Here is a 20,740-nt window from a genome sequence, read left to right on the forward strand (position 1 = left end):
ACGAACTAGATAAAAAATAAAGTTTGACTGCTACACCATTGAGCTCTACCGGGATGAACTTCCGCTTGCTTCCGATGTTGCGAACCGTGTAGATGCTTTTTGTCTTCACGTTCTCTTTGGATTTGGCCTGTTTGGACGGTTTCGACGGCGCATTCTTGTTGCTGTTGCAATAACCTTCCTTGTGTCCTTGTTGCTTGCATCTGGAACAGGTGTGCGAAGCGAACGGACACTCACGAACATAGTGCTGGTCGCCACACTTCCAACATGGCGTTTTCGGCACTTTTTCGTTAGCTGCAGGATGGCGTTCCGAAGATCCTCGTCAGACATTTTCTTGCTTGAGGTTTCTTGCTTCGAGGTTCGAGGTGCTTCCAAAATTTTCCTCGTCGCCAATTGTTATATCCGTACCAAGGCCAACAAGTAGAACAAGCTGTTGTTAAGAGCTACTATTTATTACGTCTATCTTGGTTGGTGGTCGGATAAAGAATCAATCTCTAACTTATGACAGTCAGGCAAGGCCTACTACATCTAGGCCTACTACAATAAGTTAGGTTTTGTGAGCAGACTTAACTAAAAGATTCAAACTTACAACTACAGAAAATTGCCTGTAGTTCAGTTTTCAACGACAACAGAAAAAAATGTGATCTGTTCCGGCCGAGGGGCATGCAATAGCCTTTAATTCCAACGCAGGCAAGAGGCGTAATTAAATTTATTCCATTAATTACAGCTTTAAGTACTCTAATTACACCCTGCTACTTTTTAAGTCCATTAATTAGAGTCGTAGTTTCGTAATTAAAGCCCATTAACTACATTTTCAATACTTTTGATTACGTTAGGCACCGTAAAATAATTTTCATTACTTTCAACAAAAATGCTTAAGTACTTTTACTTGGATTTTAAATCTGGTCCTGGGTATTGCGTGCCCCTCGGTTCCGGCCTTATTACTAACTAACCATCACTTCAACCGCCAGGTGCCTTCCTTATCCCGTTCACCATCATGCTGGTGATCGCCGGTCTACCGTTGATGTTCATGGAACTATCGATTGCGCAGTACGCAGGACTGGGACCGGCTGTACTGTTCCAAAGATTTTCCCCGCTCTTTCAGGGAGTGGGAGTCGGCATGGTTCTGATCGCCGGAACCGTTATGCTGTACTATAACGTTATCCTGGCGTGGACCTTGTACTACATGCTGGCGTCATTCGAGGAACCACTTCCGTGGAGGGGATGCGACCATGCGTGGACTAGCAAGTATTGCTATTCGTACGAGGCGGAAAACAAGTGTGTCAGTGGTAATGGAACCTACTATATGAGGCAGTGTTACGCGAATGCGAGCTTGATCGCAAACTGGACGAAGGTTCCGAAGAAGCCACCAGCGGAGGAGTTTTTCAAGTAGGTTGATTTAATATTGATTAAGGATTTGGAATGTAGAGGCATAGTTTTCTTCTAGGAATTACGTGCTGCGAATATCGCCTGGCATTGAAACTACAGGAAACATCAGTGTCACGTTGGCACTTTCCCTACTGGGGGCATGGTTGATCGTGTTTCTCTGCTTGTGTCGAGGTGTTAAATCATCCGGAAAGGTGGTATACTTCACAGCCCTGTTTCCGTACGTAGTGTTGGTGATGCTGTTCGTGCGAGGCATAACCCTTCCTGGGTCATACAACGGAATCATGTACTACTTGGAACCCGATTGGGAGAAACTGAAAAGTGCCCAGATCTGGGGAGATGCCGCTGTACAGATCTTCTTCGCACTGAGTCCCGCCTGGGGAGGTCTCCTGACGTTGGCGTCCTACAATAAGTTTTCGAATAATTGCTACAGGGATGCGATCATCGTTGCCATCTCCAACATTCTGACGTCGTTTTTCGCTGGATTTGTGATATTTTCGATTCTGGGATTCTTGGCCCACGAGCTGGACACTGAAGTGGAAAGCGTGATCGACCAGGGAGCCGGACTGGCGTTTGTCGTGTTCCCGGAGATGGTGACCAAGCTGCAGATGCCGATGTTCTGGTCGGTGTTGTTCTTCTTTATGCTGCTGACGCTCGGGCTGGATTCGCAGTTTACGCTGATGGAAACGGTAGTGACGGGAATACTGGACACCTTTCCTAAGCTGAGACAGTGGAAGATGCGAGTCGTTTTTGGAGTGGCCGTCGTTGGATATGTGGGAGGATTGGTGTTCATCACAAATGTAAGCAATCTACACTGGGGTGGGCGGAATGGTGGAGGCGCGTGGTATAAATGTAGGTATGTAAATAATTCTTTCCCAATTTTCAGAGTGGAATGTACTGGTTCCAATTAGTAGACAAATATGCGGCAAACTGGTCGGTTCTGCTAATTGCCATAATCGAGTGCGTGTTGATTGCATGGATCTACGGTTCCGAAAGATTCATCTCCAACATTGAGGAAATGATTGGAAAACGATCTTTGTGTTTCACCTACTTCTGGACTTTTGCTTGGAAGTTCGTTACACCTATTACGCTGATGGTAATGTGATCATTTAGATGTACTATTTTTTTTTTAAATTAATTAATTTCTATTACTCTTACAGTTCATACTTTGCTTCAACTGGATTCAGTACAAGCCAGTTTCGTACGGAAAATACGTCTATCCGGACTGGGCAGACATTGTCGGCTGGCTAATCGGACTGCTACCAATGATAGTGATAGTGTTTACAGCGTTTTATAAAATCGTCGCCGATACTTCGGATCAATCACCTGTACAGGTTAGTCTTAAAAATACCGAACTCACACAAGTTTCCTAAAAACCGTCCTAATAACCCCTTTGCAGATAATTGGAAAGCTCCTCAAACCAACGGCGGAATGGAAGGCTGCAAAATCTTCGTTGTATCGCTTTGAGTACGACGACAATGGCATTGAAATATGAGAATAGAGATACCCCCTTGATCTTACTGCTTATTAGGCTTTAAGACGACAAGAACAACAACACATACGGTTAGTCTAGCATGGTAATTATTATCATATTATTCATATTGCATTATCGTTCGCTGACTCTTTGCGTTTGCTTTTCCTCTAGCCCTCGATTCAAATGGACTGTAGGTGTTTCCAGTGCTCTTAATAATAATTTTACATCCGTGTGTTTTCTTTGCTTTGTAATTGTCTCACTCTGTCGAGTTTGGCACGCTTCAGCTATGTTGCTAGCCCTGATAATATACAGTAGCTAGGTACAGGTAGAAGGAGTATCTCTGATCAACGTTATCATTGAGTGGTTAAATACGAGAGATAAATATTTTGCTCCACGCGCCAGTGGCATATTATTATTAATACAATGATCAATGACCAAATTTGCTGGTTGTAAAATGAGGGTAATTGGGTAATTATTTATATGTGATAATTGGGGACTTACCATGTGGGTTAAATGCAGTGATAACGATTTTTATAGTGCCTGCAAGCTTATAGTCATGACGACAACAGACTTGTTTTTACGCTTTCTCAAGTTGTTTTCCATTTTAAGTCCACCGCTAGTACTCCGGCTTGAAGCCAAATTCTTTCTAAAGTTATTATCTAGCAGGTAAATCTAGCGTTCAGAATCTTAAGGTCCTAACTGCAATGATCGATTTAATCTATTTTCTTTTTACCCTTCTTACAAAGAAGGGTATAGATATCACTTGAAAAACCGACTATCGATCCGAGGCCCGGAGGGCCGAGTGTCATATACCATTCGACTCAGCTCGACGAGATCGGAACATGTCTGTGTGTGTGTACGTGTGTATGTGTGTGTGTATGTAACGAAATGAATGCGCTCACGTTTCTCAGCAACCGCTCAACCGATTTGGACAAACTCGGCGCCAAATGATAGGTCTTGGGGTCCCATTGTACGCTATTGAACGGTTTTGGAATCGGTGAACCGGTTCTGGAGATATGGCCGGAATAAGATCCGGTGAATATGGGCCTTCACGCTGGATTTAACGGAAAACGTATCAAAACCATCATGCGACACATCAAATTACTACAGAATTCAAAAATAAGATCAATGCAAGTCGTGTTAAGGTTCTATTTACTTTGATGCATTTTTTTTAAAATAAAAAGCAGTTTTTTTCGACGCATTATTTTAGATTGCAAAAAGCTCGCGTCATTTTGTGTAAAATATCAAAAGGAATCGAATAGTGCGAGCTTTTTGCAATCTGAAATAATGCGTCGGAAAAAACTGCTTTTGAAATTTTCCAAAAAGCATCAAAGTAAATTGAACCTTAAGTGTTCCAGACCACATTGGACACACTTGGACATGTTCCGGGTACCCCGGGGAAGTTGTTTGAATATGAATTGAATTAAAACCCATTAAATCACATTAAAATTCGATGATAAGGTGATTGGTAGCCTCACCAAATAGACTACACCCGGATATATTCCGGGTACCCCCAGGCAGTGGCGTAGCGTCACTGGATGACACGGGGGTGGGGGGCTTGGTCACTCATAATGACAATAAAATAAATAAACTTGAATAAGTAAGAAGGGTCTGATCACACCATAGGTGGATAAATTCGGGTTTTTGATTTTGTCATTAAACTCGGCTTGATTAATACTCCGCATTGCGCACATTACAAGTTTAGAAACGCTTAAAAGTGCGCCTCTATGTTAAATCATTTTTGGTGCATTCGGCGCACTTATTCCTAACGAAAAAATGCGCAGAAGACACCAGAACGATACACCGTAAAAGCGCACTTTTATTAACGATTCCGCACACTTGAGGAGTCCAGTTTTAAATGCAAAATACAATATTTATCGGTGCAATTGCTGCTAGCTAATACAACCTCTTATAGAATTATACTGGATAAAATCCAAAAAAGTGGTTCACTTAACTGTAAAAGTTCAAATCAATGAAGAGAATCGATCATCGCAGTATGGCCCTTATGATTTCCGATTGGTGTTACTTGGTTCGAAGAATAGGGGTAATGGATTTTAAGTCAATAAATATTTTGAATTGGAATGGAACGATCTCTTAAAGATAATGAAAACGAGCTATTTAACTTTTCTGTTTCTGTTGAAACAAAATTTGGACAACTTACGTTTAAAGCTGCCTGTTGGCCATTCCAATGCGTAGGCCAGCAAAAGAATTTTCTCAAGGGTGACCTTCAGAAACTTACCCATCATAGGTCTAAATTCTTCATTATTGGTGATTTTAATGCAAAACATCGCTCATGGAATAATGCTCAAAGCAATTCCAATGGTAATATCAACAATCAATACGAAACTAACGATTTTAAATTGGCTCACTACTAGCCTATTGGTCCCAAGCAAATCAACTAACGTACCCCATTTTAATATAAATTCCAGTACTACACAATGTTTGTTTTAATTCGCTATGAAAGTTTGACAGAAAAAATGAGAGGTTAGTTGATTTACTTATGTTTCGAGGAGTGAATCGATTAGCTTGGGACCGAAGATAGTACCAGAGCTGAGCCAAAAAGTTGAGCTCGTTTCTCTGGGACCTTCTGCAAGAAATCCCTCAACTATTGATTTGGTCTTAACTGATTCATGTCAACTTTGTAGCGAATTGGTTACGCATGCTGACTTCGGTTCTGATCACCTTCCAGTAACTATTGAAATATCCCAAGAAATAATTTCTAATCCCAACGGCTCTATTTTCAATTACCATAGAGCTGATTGAGAGCAATATCGAACATTTATGGCATATATCTTCGATCCAAACATTCAGTTGCAAACCAAAGATGATGTTAATTATACTCTTGAATCTCTGACTACTTCTATAGTTGAAGCAAGAGCTGCCTCAGTACCAAAATGCGAGGTTAAATTCGATTCAATTATAATAGACGACGATCTTCAAAGTTCTCTGGCGGGATTTGCAAAACACAAATTAAAAAGCGATTCTCTGCCCTGAGGAACAAAACTTTTGAAAATATTGTTTCTAAATTAGACCCAAACTCCAAACCCTTTTGGAAACTCACAAAAATTTTGAAAAAACCTCAAAAGCCTATTCCAGCGCTTAAAGAAGGTGGTAAAATTTTGATCACAAATTTGGAAAAAGCTCAGAAACTTGCTAAGCAATTCGAGAGTTCCCATAATTTCAGTTTGGGTCTTACTAGTCTTATTGAGAATCAGGTTGCTCGGAGTTTTCTGAATATTTTCTCTCGGGAAAATATTTTTGATGATTCCTGAGGGACTGATTTGGACGAAGTAAGGCCTATAACTAAAAAGTTTCATAATATGAAAGCTCCGAGGATGATGGAATTTTCTAGATCCTCATCAAAAAACTCCCAGAGAGCACCTTGTCTTTCTTGGTAAAATTATTTAACAGATGTTTCCATTTGGCATACTTTCCTGATAAATGGAAAAATGCAAAAGTTGTTCCAATTTTGAAGCCAGATAAAAATCCAGCTGAAGCTTCTAGCTACCGTCCAATAAGTTTGCTTTCTTCAATAAGAAAATTTTAAATAGAATGATGCTTCACATCAATACGAACTCAATTTTTTTTCAGATGAGGAGTTTTGATTTCGCCATGGGTATTCAACTACTCATCAACACTTAAGAGTTACCAATTTAATTCGTTCAAACAAATCTGAAGGCCACTCAACTGGAGTTGCTCTTCTAGACATAGAAAAAGCATTCTACAGTGTTTGGTTAAATTGAAAAAGTTTAATTTTCCACTCTATATTATGAAATTAGTTCAAAATTATTTAACTGACTGAAATCTGCAGGTAAATTATCAAAATTCCAAATCTAATCGACTACCTGTTAGAGCAGGAGTTCCTCAGGGTAGCATTCTTGGGCCTATATTGTATAACATTTTCACTTTGGACCTCCCGAATTTGCCTCAGGGTTGCCACAAATCTTTGTTCGCTGATGACACAGGCATTTCCGCTAAAGGAAGGAGTCTTCGTGTTATTTGCAGCAGACTGCAGAAAAGTTTAGATATTTTCTCTTCTTATTTACAAAAATGGAAGATTTCTCCCAACGCTTCCAAAACTCAACTTATAATATTTCCACATAAGCCTAGAGCTTCGTTTTTGAAACCTAGTAGTAGTCACATAGTCACTATGAACGGAGTTCCAATTTCCTGGTCAAACCAAGTGAAATATCTTGGATTAATACTTGACCAAAAATTAACTTTTAATGATCACATTGAGATCATTCAAGCCAAATGTAACAAATATATAAAATGTTTGTATCCTCTTATAAACAGGAAATCCAAACTTTGCCTGACGAATAAACTTCTAATATTTAAACAAGTTTTTAGACCGGCCATGCTTTACGCTGTTCCAATATGGTCTAGTTGTTGCACTACCAGGAAAAAAGCACTTCAATGGATTCAGAACAGAGTTCTGAAGATGATTTTGAAGTTGCCTCCCTAGTACAGTACTACCGAAGTACATAGAATTTCGAATGTTGAGACTTTAGAACAAATTTTCAACAAAATAATTAATAATTTCAGACAAAAATCGTTGCAATCCTCAAAGATTAATTCCCTCTATACTTAGATAAGATTTAGTTTTAGTTTTTAGTTTTAAGATTTCAATTGTTATACTGACATGCAGGTTTCAAAAACATGTTTAAAATACTGAATTTCCAAGGCAGAAACAATGTAAAATTACTTAGATATATATCATAACAATTAAGGCTGGTAAGTTACTGTAGTAACTGGAGCACCTAGGTTAAAATGAAATGTAATTTATTTTGAACTTGGAACAAATAAAGAGTTAAAAAAAAATTTCTTCAGCAAACTTGTTTAGGAAGTCAAGATCTTTTCGTTAATGGATAGGAAAAAAAATTCACTACGTGGCGCTAGTATACACGTGCAATTCTTGCATATACAATAGCTCGAGATCTTGACCAGCTAGAAAGGCACTGTCTTTGGTAAACTTGTTTAGGGTGTCAAGACTTGTTGGCTGGTGGACAGTAGTTTAGAATTATCTTACCACGTGGTGTTAGTTAACATACACCACCGATTTGAACCAAACTTTGCCAAACGCTAATTTTGGCATGCTGAACAAACGCCTGTTTTTCCTACAACCCTGGATTTTCGAGATTTGTAGAAATTTTATCTGTAAGAAGAGATTACTCCACAACCAAACAAGCTATCTTTTTGGTATGCTATTTTGAAGGTATATTTTCCTTGATTTGTTTTCCGAGCTGAGTACCAATGCTACCGACGCCAGGGAGACAGCTACTACACCTGGACCCTACCTATCGACCCATCAACTCATGAACCGGGGACCAAGGGCTTTACTTCCCTGATCGGAGATGTTATGCCTCATAGTGGTGCCAAGGGCATCAAAACACGCGCTTTTTTATTTACTCTGAAATGGTTGAGTAAAGGTACTAGGTGTCTTCTGAGAAGTTTCTCGGGATACAACACTCCTTCTTATGGTAAAAGAAAATTAAAAATTAATCCACCTAAAAGTGAGATGCAAAAAAATTTTTTTATCAATATAATAAGATACAAAACAATTGTGTTTGGCAAAGCTGTAGAGAACATTACTGTTAACAACTTTGCTGAAAACTATAACTATCTAGCTCTTATAACTGCTGAGATATAAAGGTTATATTGCGGAGACATTGTTAAAATCAGTTTTGTATCTGTAACTTTTTCTATAATATTTCTACATGTTTGGCATGTTCTACAAAGATGTTAGATATAGCAAATTACATATCATAATTTTCAGAAGACTTCAAATTGCTATCATTAATATTTGAATAGTTACTTACATTTTTTGGTTGAAAATTACCCAGTTTCTAATACCAATAACTTCTAAAGGGGCAAAAACGAGCAGGCCATTCTTTGAGCAATTGAAAGTATAAGAAAATGCAAATGATGAAGGAACCAGACCGCCCCCACTTGATCCTTAACCGAAATACTTGCATTGAAACTTGTCACTTTTCAGAATTTGAAATGGCGATTTTGTGAAACCACGGGACTGTTATCGAGTAGGTGTGAAAAAAGGCATACAAATGGATAACCAAGCAACCTGGGTTATTTCTATTGACTAACAAAATGACTCGGGAACAAAACCAGACCACCCCCAAACGACCCTTGACTGAATCGCTTATGTACTTTAAATATTTTTCGATTTTGTCAATAAGCAATACCAACATCATTCATGTTTAATGTTTATTACGTTCCAATTCAAATTGTACGAATCTTCGTCGATATCACTGTTCTCGCCGTTGTCATCTGTGATGGCCAAAAGTTGCAGAGCATCCCCGGAGTACACCTCACTTTTGTTTTTCGGTAGTTAACTCATGTTGCAACATTGATATATGCAAACTTGGAATCCAGTTTCTTTGGCGAATGTGGTTCATCGGTGTTGACTTCCAATGGACAATGAGGCACAGGTGCTATTGTCGTATGCCTAGGAGGTTCTTCTATGGGTTCTAGAAATATGATAAACATTCCAATGGAATTAAAATTAATAAATCATAAAATAAACCTACTTGGAAACTAGAATACAGACTGTGCCGCTAATGGACTAGGATAGAAACCTAAAGTACCTGAATAGCTGAAGAAGGTTGGAGAGTACAATCATAGAGGTAACTCTTAGACCAGAAGGTCCCGAAGAAACGAGCTCAACTTTTTGGCTCACCTCTGGTACTATCTTCGGTCCCAAGCAATCGATGCACCCCTCGAAACATTGGAAAATCCACGAACCCTTCATTTTATCTGTCAAACTTTCATAGCGAATCAAAACAAACATAGTGTAGTACTGGAATTTCGACTAGAATGGGATACGTTAATCGTTTGCTTGGGACCAATAGGCTAGTCAAGTAGTGAGCCAATTTAAAATCGTTAGTTTCGTATTGATTGTTGCTAATATTATGCGATATGACATATAATTACTATGCGATATTAAATCTCGCAACACTGCCAAGTTTATCGCTCTGATGCGGATCTACCTGACGTTTGAGACGACAAACCGCCATTGTAATTCTAGTAATTCTAGTACTACACAATGTTTGTTTTGATTCGCTATGAAAGTTTGACAGATAAAATGAGGGGTTAGTGGATTTTCCTATGTTTCGAGGGATGCATCGATTAGCTTGGGACCGAAGAGAGTACCAGAGCTGAGCCAAAAAGTTGAGCTCGTTCCATCGGGACCTTCTGGTCTTAGAGTTACCTCTATGATATTAGTGTAATATTAAACAACTATTTGTTGAATGACCTATGTGCTGCTGTTTCTGTTAAATAATTATGTTATTTATATGTGAATATTACACAAATGTGACGGAATGAAAAATAGTCATTTTGTTTATGCGTAATTCGAAGCGCGATATAATATTACATCGAATTGGTGTTAATTTGCATATATTTCTCACAATTACATCTAGTTTCTTGATACGTTAGCATCATTACGTTGAGGCATATTACTTTTTTTTTTTGCTGAGCACATAAATTATCCTTCGACTCCATTTTCAAAACTACTAAAAATTTCACAATGATACTCACACAGGGCTGGTAGTGAGTATGAGATTTAATAGTAGTGACTTTAGTGACTAAAATAACGAAAATAGTGACATAATAGTGACTTTTAAACAATGAAAAAGTGACCAATAGTGACATTTATTAGTCAGAAAGATATGGTTTCAATATTCCATTAATTTCGATTGCCACTTCGAGAAATTTTATAAACTCACAAACCCGCATTTTTCATGTTTCTAAAAAATAAAACAAACGGTTTATGCATCCCATTATCCTCAAAAACTAAATATCAATTGAATAAGCATTTTTTAAACAAACTATTTAGTATTTAATAAGTTGAGATAAGCATCGAAAGCACACATTTATGATTAGATCGCAAAGTTGAGGCACAGAGAAAAATGTTCAAATTCAATGATTTAGACAAATTTTGACAATTTTATTAAGACAGTCAATTTTAAATATCTAGGATATTGATGAAGCGATGCGATAAGCGATTAGTATTTTAATTAAAAAAAATCGTTCTCCTATTTGTAGCCGCTATAACGCACTGGTCGTCTACATTCCTTCCAAGAAGAGAATCTTCTGTAACACAAGGAAACAAACTCATAACTGTGGGACATAGACAACTTTTCTAGATCGCAGTTTTAAAAAAAAAACCTCTCATTACTGTGCAACGAAGAAAATTATCCCAGATGGAAAGATCACGGACATAAAACAAAATTTGAATGCGTCTAGGTCTAAAAATCTCGATCGTGAAAAATTACGGATTTAGGGATGCATTTTAGAGTTTTGGACAAAGGGGTAAGTCACTCAGCACATTGTGCCGAAATTAGATTCGGCACAGCTTGGGCACATTCATCGGCACATCTTCGGCACAATTTCGTAGGCATTGGATCATTTTAAATAAAATGGGAGCACTGCTAGACAACTGTAACATCCTCTAATTGAATATACCAGAGGAACTCAGACTAGCAGTTAAAATATAGATCTAAATACGAAATGTAGGTTCTAGAGTGGGCTCAAGAGACAGAGGCAGTTAATCAGACCTCGTTAATACCCTTAATTCAAATAATGCTGCAACTCACACCAAACAAACTACAGAAGTCTATTCATCATCCTCTATCCAGCTTTCCATGCTCGGTAATGGCGGCCTGTTTGTATGAATAAATGTATCCTTCACTGTGCTTTTTGACACTAACTGGAGGGCGTATGTTGTTCCATTTTCTTCTGTTCCTGGGAAGGGGTTGAAATTCGAACATCCAGATAGTGTCAAAAAGCACAGTGAAGGATACATTTATTCATACAAACAGGCCGCCATTACCGAGCATGGAAAGCTGGATAGTCGATCTTGAACCATGTTCCCCACCGGTTCCAACTCTTTTCGGCCGCTAATATACCGTTGCTTTTCACATCACGAAAGGCTAGGTTTCTGTTCTGCCTTTGAGGGCATTATAAAACCCTAAAACACAGAACTTTTATTATCCTAAGAACACAAAACACTAAAATTTCGCACACCCGCCACTTCCCGCGTCATCCTCAATCCGATTTATCCCTGTGATTTTAAACAAAACATTCAAGGTGTCAGAAATACCGGGTTGCCGGGATGGGTATTTTACAAACAATCGCAGCTTGCTCTATGACCAGCACAATCGGCACACCTGTATAATACTGACAAAAAAGATGACCCAGAATTGATGAGCGGAGTGACCTACCCCTTGATTTTGGACCATTTTTTTTTTGGGCCTAAAAATTCGAGATCTCTAACACAACCAAATTGAGAAAATTGCAGCCTGCGATACCTCTTCCAATTTGTGATAGGTATATAACCAATTCGAGATCAAACAAATAAAAATATTTGTGATTTCGTCAACATCAATTTTCCAGTTAACATTTCCGTCTGTTCGCAATTTTTCTTGTCCGTCAGAATTTACACGCATTTTCAATGAATCTTTCTAACACACATTTTTTACCAAATCAACCTGTGATTTGATGTGAGTTTTGAAGTTTTTTTTACTCTCAACATCGGTGGTAAAAAAGTGACTTTAGTGACTAAATTTTAAGGAATAGTGACTTTAGTGACCTTTTGATGAAAAAAGAGACTTTTTAGTGACTGGCTTGAAAATAGTGACCAAGTCACTAAAAAGTGACCTGCTACCAGCCCTACTCACATCAAACTGTCAAACTTTCATAGAGAATCAAAACAATCACAGTGTACTACTAGAATTTTGACTAGAATGAGGCCGGCGGTGTAGTGGTAAGCGTTTCACCCCAATGGGTCTGGGTTCAATCCCAGCCGAGGTCGGTGGGTTTTTCCTGAAACATAAACATCTCTGGTCACGTCTTCCTTCGGAAGGGAAGTAAAAAAAAAAATGGGTGAAAAAATACTTCGAAATTTCATTGTCTCATTTCCGTCACCGATTCATTGGGAATGCAAACAGTTACTGTCCGCAGCATATTTAGCGAAAATAGACGATCTCCAGAAAATTTTAGAATCTGAAACGTTGGAGAGGCTAACGGATAAGCCAATACAAATTATCTAATATGGTATTATAATATTTCGTGTAATAAAATTTGAGCGGAACACCTGCATTTATTTTCAATGTATTAGAAAGTTTTTTTTTATCAACGAGGACAAATAACCAAGCGCTTGCATCCTCCATTTGTAAAAATGGGTATTTTTTCACCCATTTTACGGTAAACACAATTTAAGAAAATGGGTGAAAAATCACCCATTTATTGACAGACCTCCCATTTACCCATTAATGAGTAAACCATAGTTTACCCATTAAATGAGAAGGGGCACTTTTAGCGGAAATCGGTATTTTTTACCCATTAACGGGTTTTCGCGAAATACCGTGTTGGTCCCGGCCCATGTGTGTGTTGAAGGGTTCGATATTCTACGCAGGAGTGGAAGCTGCCTTCCTGCACATTCGATTGCCGTCAATAGATCGCAATCGATGTCCGTCGATGATTGGCACTAGATTGTGGAAAAGAGACGTTAAATAAAGGAAAGAAGAAGGAGACTAGAATGGGGTTCTTTAATCGATTTGCTTGGGACCTAGTCAAAGTAGTGAGCCAATTTAAAATCGTTAGGATTCACCGGTTGATTTAACTGTGGACACGCTTTACTCAGGGTAAATCGTGAGGATCTTATGATATGATATGATATCGATTCCGATAGTTATTTTCGTGCTAGAATGCTCCAAAACCTTATTATCCGAAAAAAAACAGTAAGCCGAGATAAACGCTGTTGAAAATTCAATTATCCGTCCAATCTTGCTATTTTTCGCGATATTTTCTGAAAAAAAAACATGTGGCTACAGGTAGTTTACAATCGAGTCTAAGGGGCTGTCCATAAACTACGTAGACATATTTTTCTCCATTTCCAACACCCCCCTCCCCCCCGTAGACATCCGTAGATATTTAGCAACTCCCCCCCCCCCTACCAGTCTACGTGGTTTTTTCCAATACTTTTAAATACGCTGAAAACCGAAAAAATAGAATTCTTCTGAAAAACAACAAATTCAAATTTTTATTTTTATACGTAGATATAACTAAAATATAACAAGAAGAAAAACTCAAGAGTAAAGTAAGAAGTAAAAAAAAAACAAAAAAAAACAAAAAAAAAACCTTAATAGTGACTCTCAATATAGTCTTCAACAAAAGGTTGCTAATACCAAACGTTGAAATTGTCAATCAACGGGAACTCCATGTCTGAATTATTGAACAACATTTCATCAGGAGGCTACTCAACAGAAACGTTATCCAGCCAGACAACTTCCATGACATCTGCTGGGCCGTCAACCACACAAAGCACTTCCTCCGATCACTGCTTCAATATTTTAAGTGGCCGTGCCTTGAATTGACTGCCAGTCAGTTTGTGGAAGTTTTTAATGTGGGCTGCCACATTGCTCTTTGATGCAAAGTATAGGCCATATACAGTGCACACGCGTCCTGGAAAAAGGTAAACATTAAGAAAATAATCGATACCGATTGTCGTTTGGGCAAATCCAGACCAATGAGCTAAAATCGGAATTTCAGACTCGACCCTTTCAGATTACCGTGAAACTTTGCAAATTGTTCGCTATGGGAAATCATTAACACTCCGGATAAAAAATTTGGGGGTACCCCCAAAAAAACATACAATTTAACGTAAAATTTCCATTTTCTGTGTGAAATTTGAAAGATATTGAATGAAATTTACTTCGTAAGTATTTGGATCCATAAGTTTTGTAAAATAAAACTTCACCTAAAGTTACATTTTCCCAAATTCAAATTGAACAATCATGACTGATTTTCTCAGAATTTGGTTGGCCAAATTTTGAAATTAAAGTGGTAGTAGCACCCTTATTGTATACCCATCAAGCACCGTTCATGATTTTTTTTTATTTTGAAAATATTTTAAATAATTAAAATAGTTAATTATGTCATCGCTCGCATGTTTGGAGTCACCCTAAAAAAACTGAAAACCTCGTACGTTGATAATTTATAACTCATTGTAGAAATGACGTTGTATAGAGAAATGATAAGAAAATTATCTCATCAATACATTCAAATAGCAATCTATCTATCTGAAAAATGTTTTCAACGGCATTTATCACAGTGGAGGAAAATCGAAAGAAAAATCAGGAAAATCCTTCGCCAGGTTTATGAAAATTTTCTTATGGTTTAATACATCCTTGAATACTTCTTATCTTTCAGTGGTAATACTAACGACCGGCCATAAGATCTCCAAGAAAACTATCATTTTCTTGTTTAATGATTTTCATAAAATGCCCCATAATCGTCCATTAATTTTTCCGATAATTACTTTAAAACGGTAAAAGATACCAGAAATTTGCACCAGTAAAAGATAAGAAGTAATGTACACCGGGGTAAGTTGAAACGGTATTTTGAAACTTGAACTTTAAGGCTCTCTGGAACAGTAATTAATTTAGATACACCAGATGTTTTTACACCAACAGTTTCATGAAAGAGTTTTCGAGAAGCATATTTGTTAAGCATACAATAATAGTGTGTATTATTTCATTGTTACCCCATATAGTGGGGTTAGTTGAAACACTTATTATACAGCAGTTTAACGATGAAAATTGTAAAAAAAATCCTTAAAACACGTTTATTCATGTATAAAATAACCCTTTGAGCCATCCTCTTTTTTCAAAGTGCCCAGACCATTGGAATGATCTTTAGCGAGTATTTTCTGCAACCTAGCAGTTGCTGGAGTATTTTCAATGTTCTCACATGTATGCCTCCAGTGTATCCTCTTTGATCTCCGTATTTCCTTATTATAAGCGGTGAGGGATTTCTTATATTGTTCCCACCGTTGTGTTCGTTTAGCCCTATTGAAAAGCTTCCGGGCTTTTTTACGAAGTTTCTGTACTGTAGTGTACGGTCGGTAGTGTAATACATCCAGACAATAATCAAGGAATTACAATGAAATAAACATTAAACAAAATACTTTCAATTGTTGACAACTACTCGCATTATAAATGTAATTTATTAGCAATATGAACATATTTAGTGTTACTACAATAAGTTGACCCCAGTCTGTCTGTAAATGCATAATACATTTATGCGTTATAATAATTTGTAACAATGAAAAACATTTTAAATGATCGGATAGAGCAACAATCAATTACTCGTCATCAATCACTACTATTTCCGGTTTGTCCTCCAACCAACTGCACTGTTTTTTTGTAATAAGATTGTGACAATCATCATCCATTTTAACTTGCTCCTGTACTCATTTCATTTTACCGTATGGGGTGCAAAAATATGGGGCAATTAGTGTGACCGAAATTTTGTGTGCAATCACTCTAACTGGCCTTCATATGTACATCACTGGATTAAATTATACAAAACTCATCTTTTTGCAGAAGATAACTACTTCCAACTACTTGTTTTAACAGTAAAGAAATGCATATAGGTGCTTATGATACTGAGTAGTTTCACGCCAAATGACGAGTCGATCAGACGCGACCTTCTCCGATTTGAATGAAACTTTTCATAATTGTTTGTTATGGTCAATCATGTACATTTGAGCTAAAATTTGGCGATTTTAAATCTTGTAAAAAAAACTTCAAAATGGCGTATTCAAAACTTTTCAATGAACCATAACACGAAATCGTTACTTCCAATCAAAATGACGTCTGAGACAAAATTGTAGGAAAAAAATGCTTTTCAGAAAAAATATAAAAGATTCACCAAATTAATGTAACTTTTGGTACAAATCCATAAAAGTGTTAAAAACTTTAATCACAGAAAATGACCCTCTTCAATATTTTTGAACCATTTTTATTCAAAAGCATACTCAAGGTTCTATTGTATTGTGAAATTTTCAAGTTGAACACTTAAAAATTGAAAAAAATCATGGCACAAATTTAAGACTTGTTGTTTATATGTACAAGTTTTTGTAAGTTTTTTCACAGAAAACAATTTATTAGGTCTAAGCAATCAAATTATGTGCAACAATATACCAAAAAATCGTTTTAACAAAAAGTTAAAACATTTGACTAGAAGTTCTTGTTCTATGATATTTATCAATTTTTAAGTGTCCATTATGAAAAATTCTATTTTTTGTGAAATTTTCATGTTGGACACTTAAAAATTGATAAAAATCATAAAACAACAACTTTTATTCAAATATTTTAACTTTTTATTCAGACGATTTTTTGGTATATAGTTGAACACAATTTGATTATTTGGACCTAATAATTTTTTTCTGTAGGAAAACTTGCAGAAAGTTGTATAAACAAAAAGTTTTAAAGTTTTTCCATGATTTTTGTCAATTTTCAAGTGTTCAACTTGAAAATTTCACAAAAATAGAACTTTGAATATGCTTTTTAATAAAAACGGTTCAAAAATATTAAAAAGGGTCTTTTCTTTTATTAATGTTTTTAACACTTTTTAGATTTTTTATCAAAAGCTTCGTACACTTTTGTACCATTTATATTTTTTTCTGAAAAGCATTTATTTCTTCCTACAACATTGTCTCAGATGTCATTTCGATTTGTTGTGGCGTTTTCGTGGATTTATTGAAATATTTTGAATACGCCATTTTTAAACTTTTTGCATGATTCAAAATGGCTTCGTTTTAGCTGAAATGTGAATGATTTACCATACAAGGCAACTATTTATATAAAGTTTCATGCAAATCGGAGAAGGTCGAGTTTGAAAATCTTTTTTTATTTGCTATTTGGTCTGGAACTGCTCTGTTCAATCACAGTGATATCACACTTCCGCTAATAGTTACGCCTTCCTTTTCAACTTACCCCGGTGTATCTTATTCAAGCATAAAAAATGATAAGAAAAAATGTTTCACCCTGGCAATGATTTTCCGGATTCTTCATGCGGGTTTTTCGTGGATTGCTGAGATGATTTACTTATGCCACGGATACACTTGTATGAGAATCTATGAGCATAAGCATTATTTGTATAATAATTATGAGCACTTAGCATAAACTAGTAATCCTATCCTATATATACCGCCGGCCTTCAACCGTTTGCACTAAGTGAAATGGAATCCTTTTAGATGAATTGGAACAGCATTTCGCTGCTGACCTTATATTTTATTCTAACTGCATAATACTCCAGATAGTGGTCATTTGAATTTCATAGACTTAACAACTAATCAATAATCCAAAAAGGCCAATAATTCTGTCAGCTTCGCATCCTGATTTATCCAAAACTGAATTTAGGCACACCACATTTTATGCAATTCAACTGTTTATTCCTGTGGGTTATGTTTCATCATAATGTTCAATGATTGGGATATTTTGTGGTTTTGTTCTTGATCTCTTAATGAAAATGTTCTATTCGGAATAAATTTGTAGATGGAAGCATCACAATAGTAAGCGGCTAAATACATAAAAAAAACTGTTCTAATAAAACCACGTAGACAGGACCTTCACCCCTCCCCTCCCCCCGTAGACAAACGTAGACATTTTTGGAACAACTCCCTCCCCCCCAAGTGTCTACGTAGTTTATGGACAGCCCCTAATGGATAACTCATTTCTGCTATAAATTCAAATGGGACTGTTATGCTTTTATGGGCCTCTTCAGGATGAAGGAAATTTGCAACAGGCTAAGTACAAACCGCATTAAAGTTAAATGAAATACTTACAAGTAATTTTGACGAATACCAATTCGGCAACAGCTGTTGTCTGCCGCTAGATAACGTCTTGCAATCTCGCCGACCAACTCAGAGCTATTCCAGACTTGTATAATATTTCAAACAGGCACTTTGCCAGCCAACGATAAGATAACCGCACAAAGAAACAATAATAATAAACCAACTGCACACGAATTCCGTAAAAACCAGCATTTTTCTCATTGTTGTTGTTGTTTTGTTCCATATTTAGAAGATTGTAGTCGCCTAGATGATAATAAAATGCACGGACGTCATCACCGCCAAAGAAGGGAGTCACAAGTCAAGTTTAATTAAATTTTTCGAAATTCTATATTTCACTGCTTCTCTTCTTCCATACAAATAAATATTCGTTTTTTTGTTGTTGTTGGATAATCTGTTTTACTTCTGAAGTAGAGGCTACCAGTTAATAGAATTTTGTTTTGTTTTGTCATTTTTGATATAATTTTTCCAATTGTCACCCGAAATATTATCATCAAATTTTGTATTTTCTTTATTTGCTTTTGGATTGCCAAACAGTTTTAAAACAAGCTACGCATTGAACTACATTTACATGATTTTGTTCCACCTTTCTAGTGGAATTTTGTAGTTTGCACCAATGGATACTTCTAGTTTTTTTTTTTGTTTTGTTTTCTGTAACACTTTTTGTTTCTATTTCTTAAAAGTTTCGATAGGAGAAATTTTGGGAAAATAACTTGTTGCGATTTACATTCTTTTTTTCTTCTAATCATTTACAGGACCGTAGGCGAGGGGAAAACCGGATGGCTATACGCGTTAACGTTTGTGTCATTTGTTAATTATTTTCAAAAACGGGAGAAAGTAACAAAACCAACTCACTATTTACTTCCGCAACTCCTACAGCTTGGTTTACACATCGTCAAGTTTCACTAGAAAAAAAATGTACAACTTTCTTACATGATCGAGCAATAAATATCGCTTTGTTTTTGGATTTTCTTTTTGTTTTTTTATTTTTTTTTATTTTGTTTGTTTGTCCTAAGTGGTTACATAGATGACTTTTGTGTGTGAATTTCCTTCTTTTTTCAATTTGTTTCTGTTGGTGACATTCCGTTTTCGACTTTGGAAAGGTTTCATAGAATTTTCATTTTCATCATTAGAGACAGGATTATTTTTTCAATAGCTACAATCAGTAAGGTAAGTTCAGGTCTTTGAGATTCGATTTGTATGCATTCATGATTGACGTTAGTTGTTCGACGCACTTAGAAGTATGTATATTTGAGCGACAAAACCCGTTCCCATAACAAAGCTACTAAAAATCAAATAAAACTAACAGCAAAAATTTGAGAAAAGAAATCTGTTTCAAGAGGAGGTTTCAATTAACAAAACATATCCAAATAAATTGGAATTTAGCAAACCGAGATCATAGTTTGCATTTCTCTTGAGGTTGAAATTGAACCTTTTTGTTTGAGAAACCACTTCAAAGTCCATAGTTGCAATTTACCCACCATCACTGCGGAAACTCCGCTGAACGAGACAGTGTGGTCGCCACAGTTGCTCGGTATAGTAAAGAAGGAGAAGAGAAAAAAAAAACCGCCGTCATCGTCGAATAGTCCTAAGGCCAGGACATCGACTGGTTTGGCGGTGATGAGCATCATCTTAATTAGACTGATGCATACTTTGCAGTTTAAAGACATACTGTTTGACTGCAGATGGTTTGGCTTGCCCGTTTTCCATGTATTTTGGATGATTTTAGGTTATTTCAGGTATTACATTTGATAACGGCACAAAAGCATTTGTAAACAAACTTTCTAAGGCCCTTTACACGCGAACCAAAGTACGCCCACGCAAACCAAATACAATATCGGATAGGGGCAACTATCACCTTTCCGAAAGTGGCATTGGTTTGCGTGGGCGTACTTTGGTTCGCGTGTAAAGGACCTTAGAAAGTTTGTTTACAAATGCTCTTGTGCCGTTATCAAATGTTATGCCTGATTTGACCTAAATTCGCTTGGGAAAAGGGTCATTTGGCATAATGCATAACATTTTGAATTAAGGGGGTATTCCCGATCTTTTTTTTTCAAAAAATCAAATTTTTTTTTTCACGTTTTTTTGTCTTTAGACTATATACTTTCATCCCCCCAAGCCGTTTTCTGATCAGCGAATTCGGTGTCCAGGCATAGCTGACTAATGGTAAGAACCCCCAAATGGTTTTAACTAAAGTCAAAACTTTAAACGCGTTTTTCTCGAAACCA

At 36.8% G+C, this 20,740-nt stretch overlaps 1 protein-coding gene across 4 annotated transcripts in view; it reads left to right on the forward strand.

The window, feature by feature from the left end:
• Nucleotides 1-20,242, forward strand: part of LOC135712729 (sodium- and chloride-dependent glycine transporter 1-like) — a 34,835-nt gene extending 14,593 nt beyond the window's left edge. Inside the window, exons 3-9 of one of the 4 annotated variants that reach the window (XM_065235764.1) lie at nucleotides 969-1,386; nucleotides 1,445-2,183; nucleotides 2,270-2,479; nucleotides 2,544-2,717; nucleotides 2,783-2,960; nucleotides 3,029-3,047; nucleotides 19,268-20,242. In XM_065235764.1, the coding sequence (XP_065091836.1) occupies nucleotides 969-1,386; nucleotides 1,445-2,183; nucleotides 2,270-2,479; nucleotides 2,544-2,717; nucleotides 2,783-2,878 (1,637 nt within the window). In that variant the 3' untranslated portion in view covers nucleotides 2,879-2,960; nucleotides 3,029-3,047; nucleotides 19,268-20,242. The remainder of the gene's footprint in view (nucleotides 1-968; nucleotides 1,387-1,444; nucleotides 2,184-2,269; nucleotides 2,480-2,543; nucleotides 2,718-2,782; nucleotides 2,961-3,028; nucleotides 3,048-19,267) is intronic. The other 3 variants (XM_065235763.1, XM_065235765.1, XM_065235766.1) reach the window with 3 other exon arrangements.
• The last annotated feature ends 498 nt before the right edge of the window (nucleotides 20,243-20,740 follow it).

The sequence above is a fragment of the Ochlerotatus camptorhynchus genome, unplaced genomic scaffold (genome assembly GCF_037179485.1).
Source record: "Ochlerotatus camptorhynchus isolate MF236.1 unplaced genomic scaffold, CSIRO-AGI_Acam_v1.1 ptg000503l, whole genome shotgun sequence".
Classification (NCBI taxonomy): Eukaryota; Metazoa; Arthropoda; class Insecta; order Diptera; family Culicidae; genus Ochlerotatus; species Ochlerotatus camptorhynchus.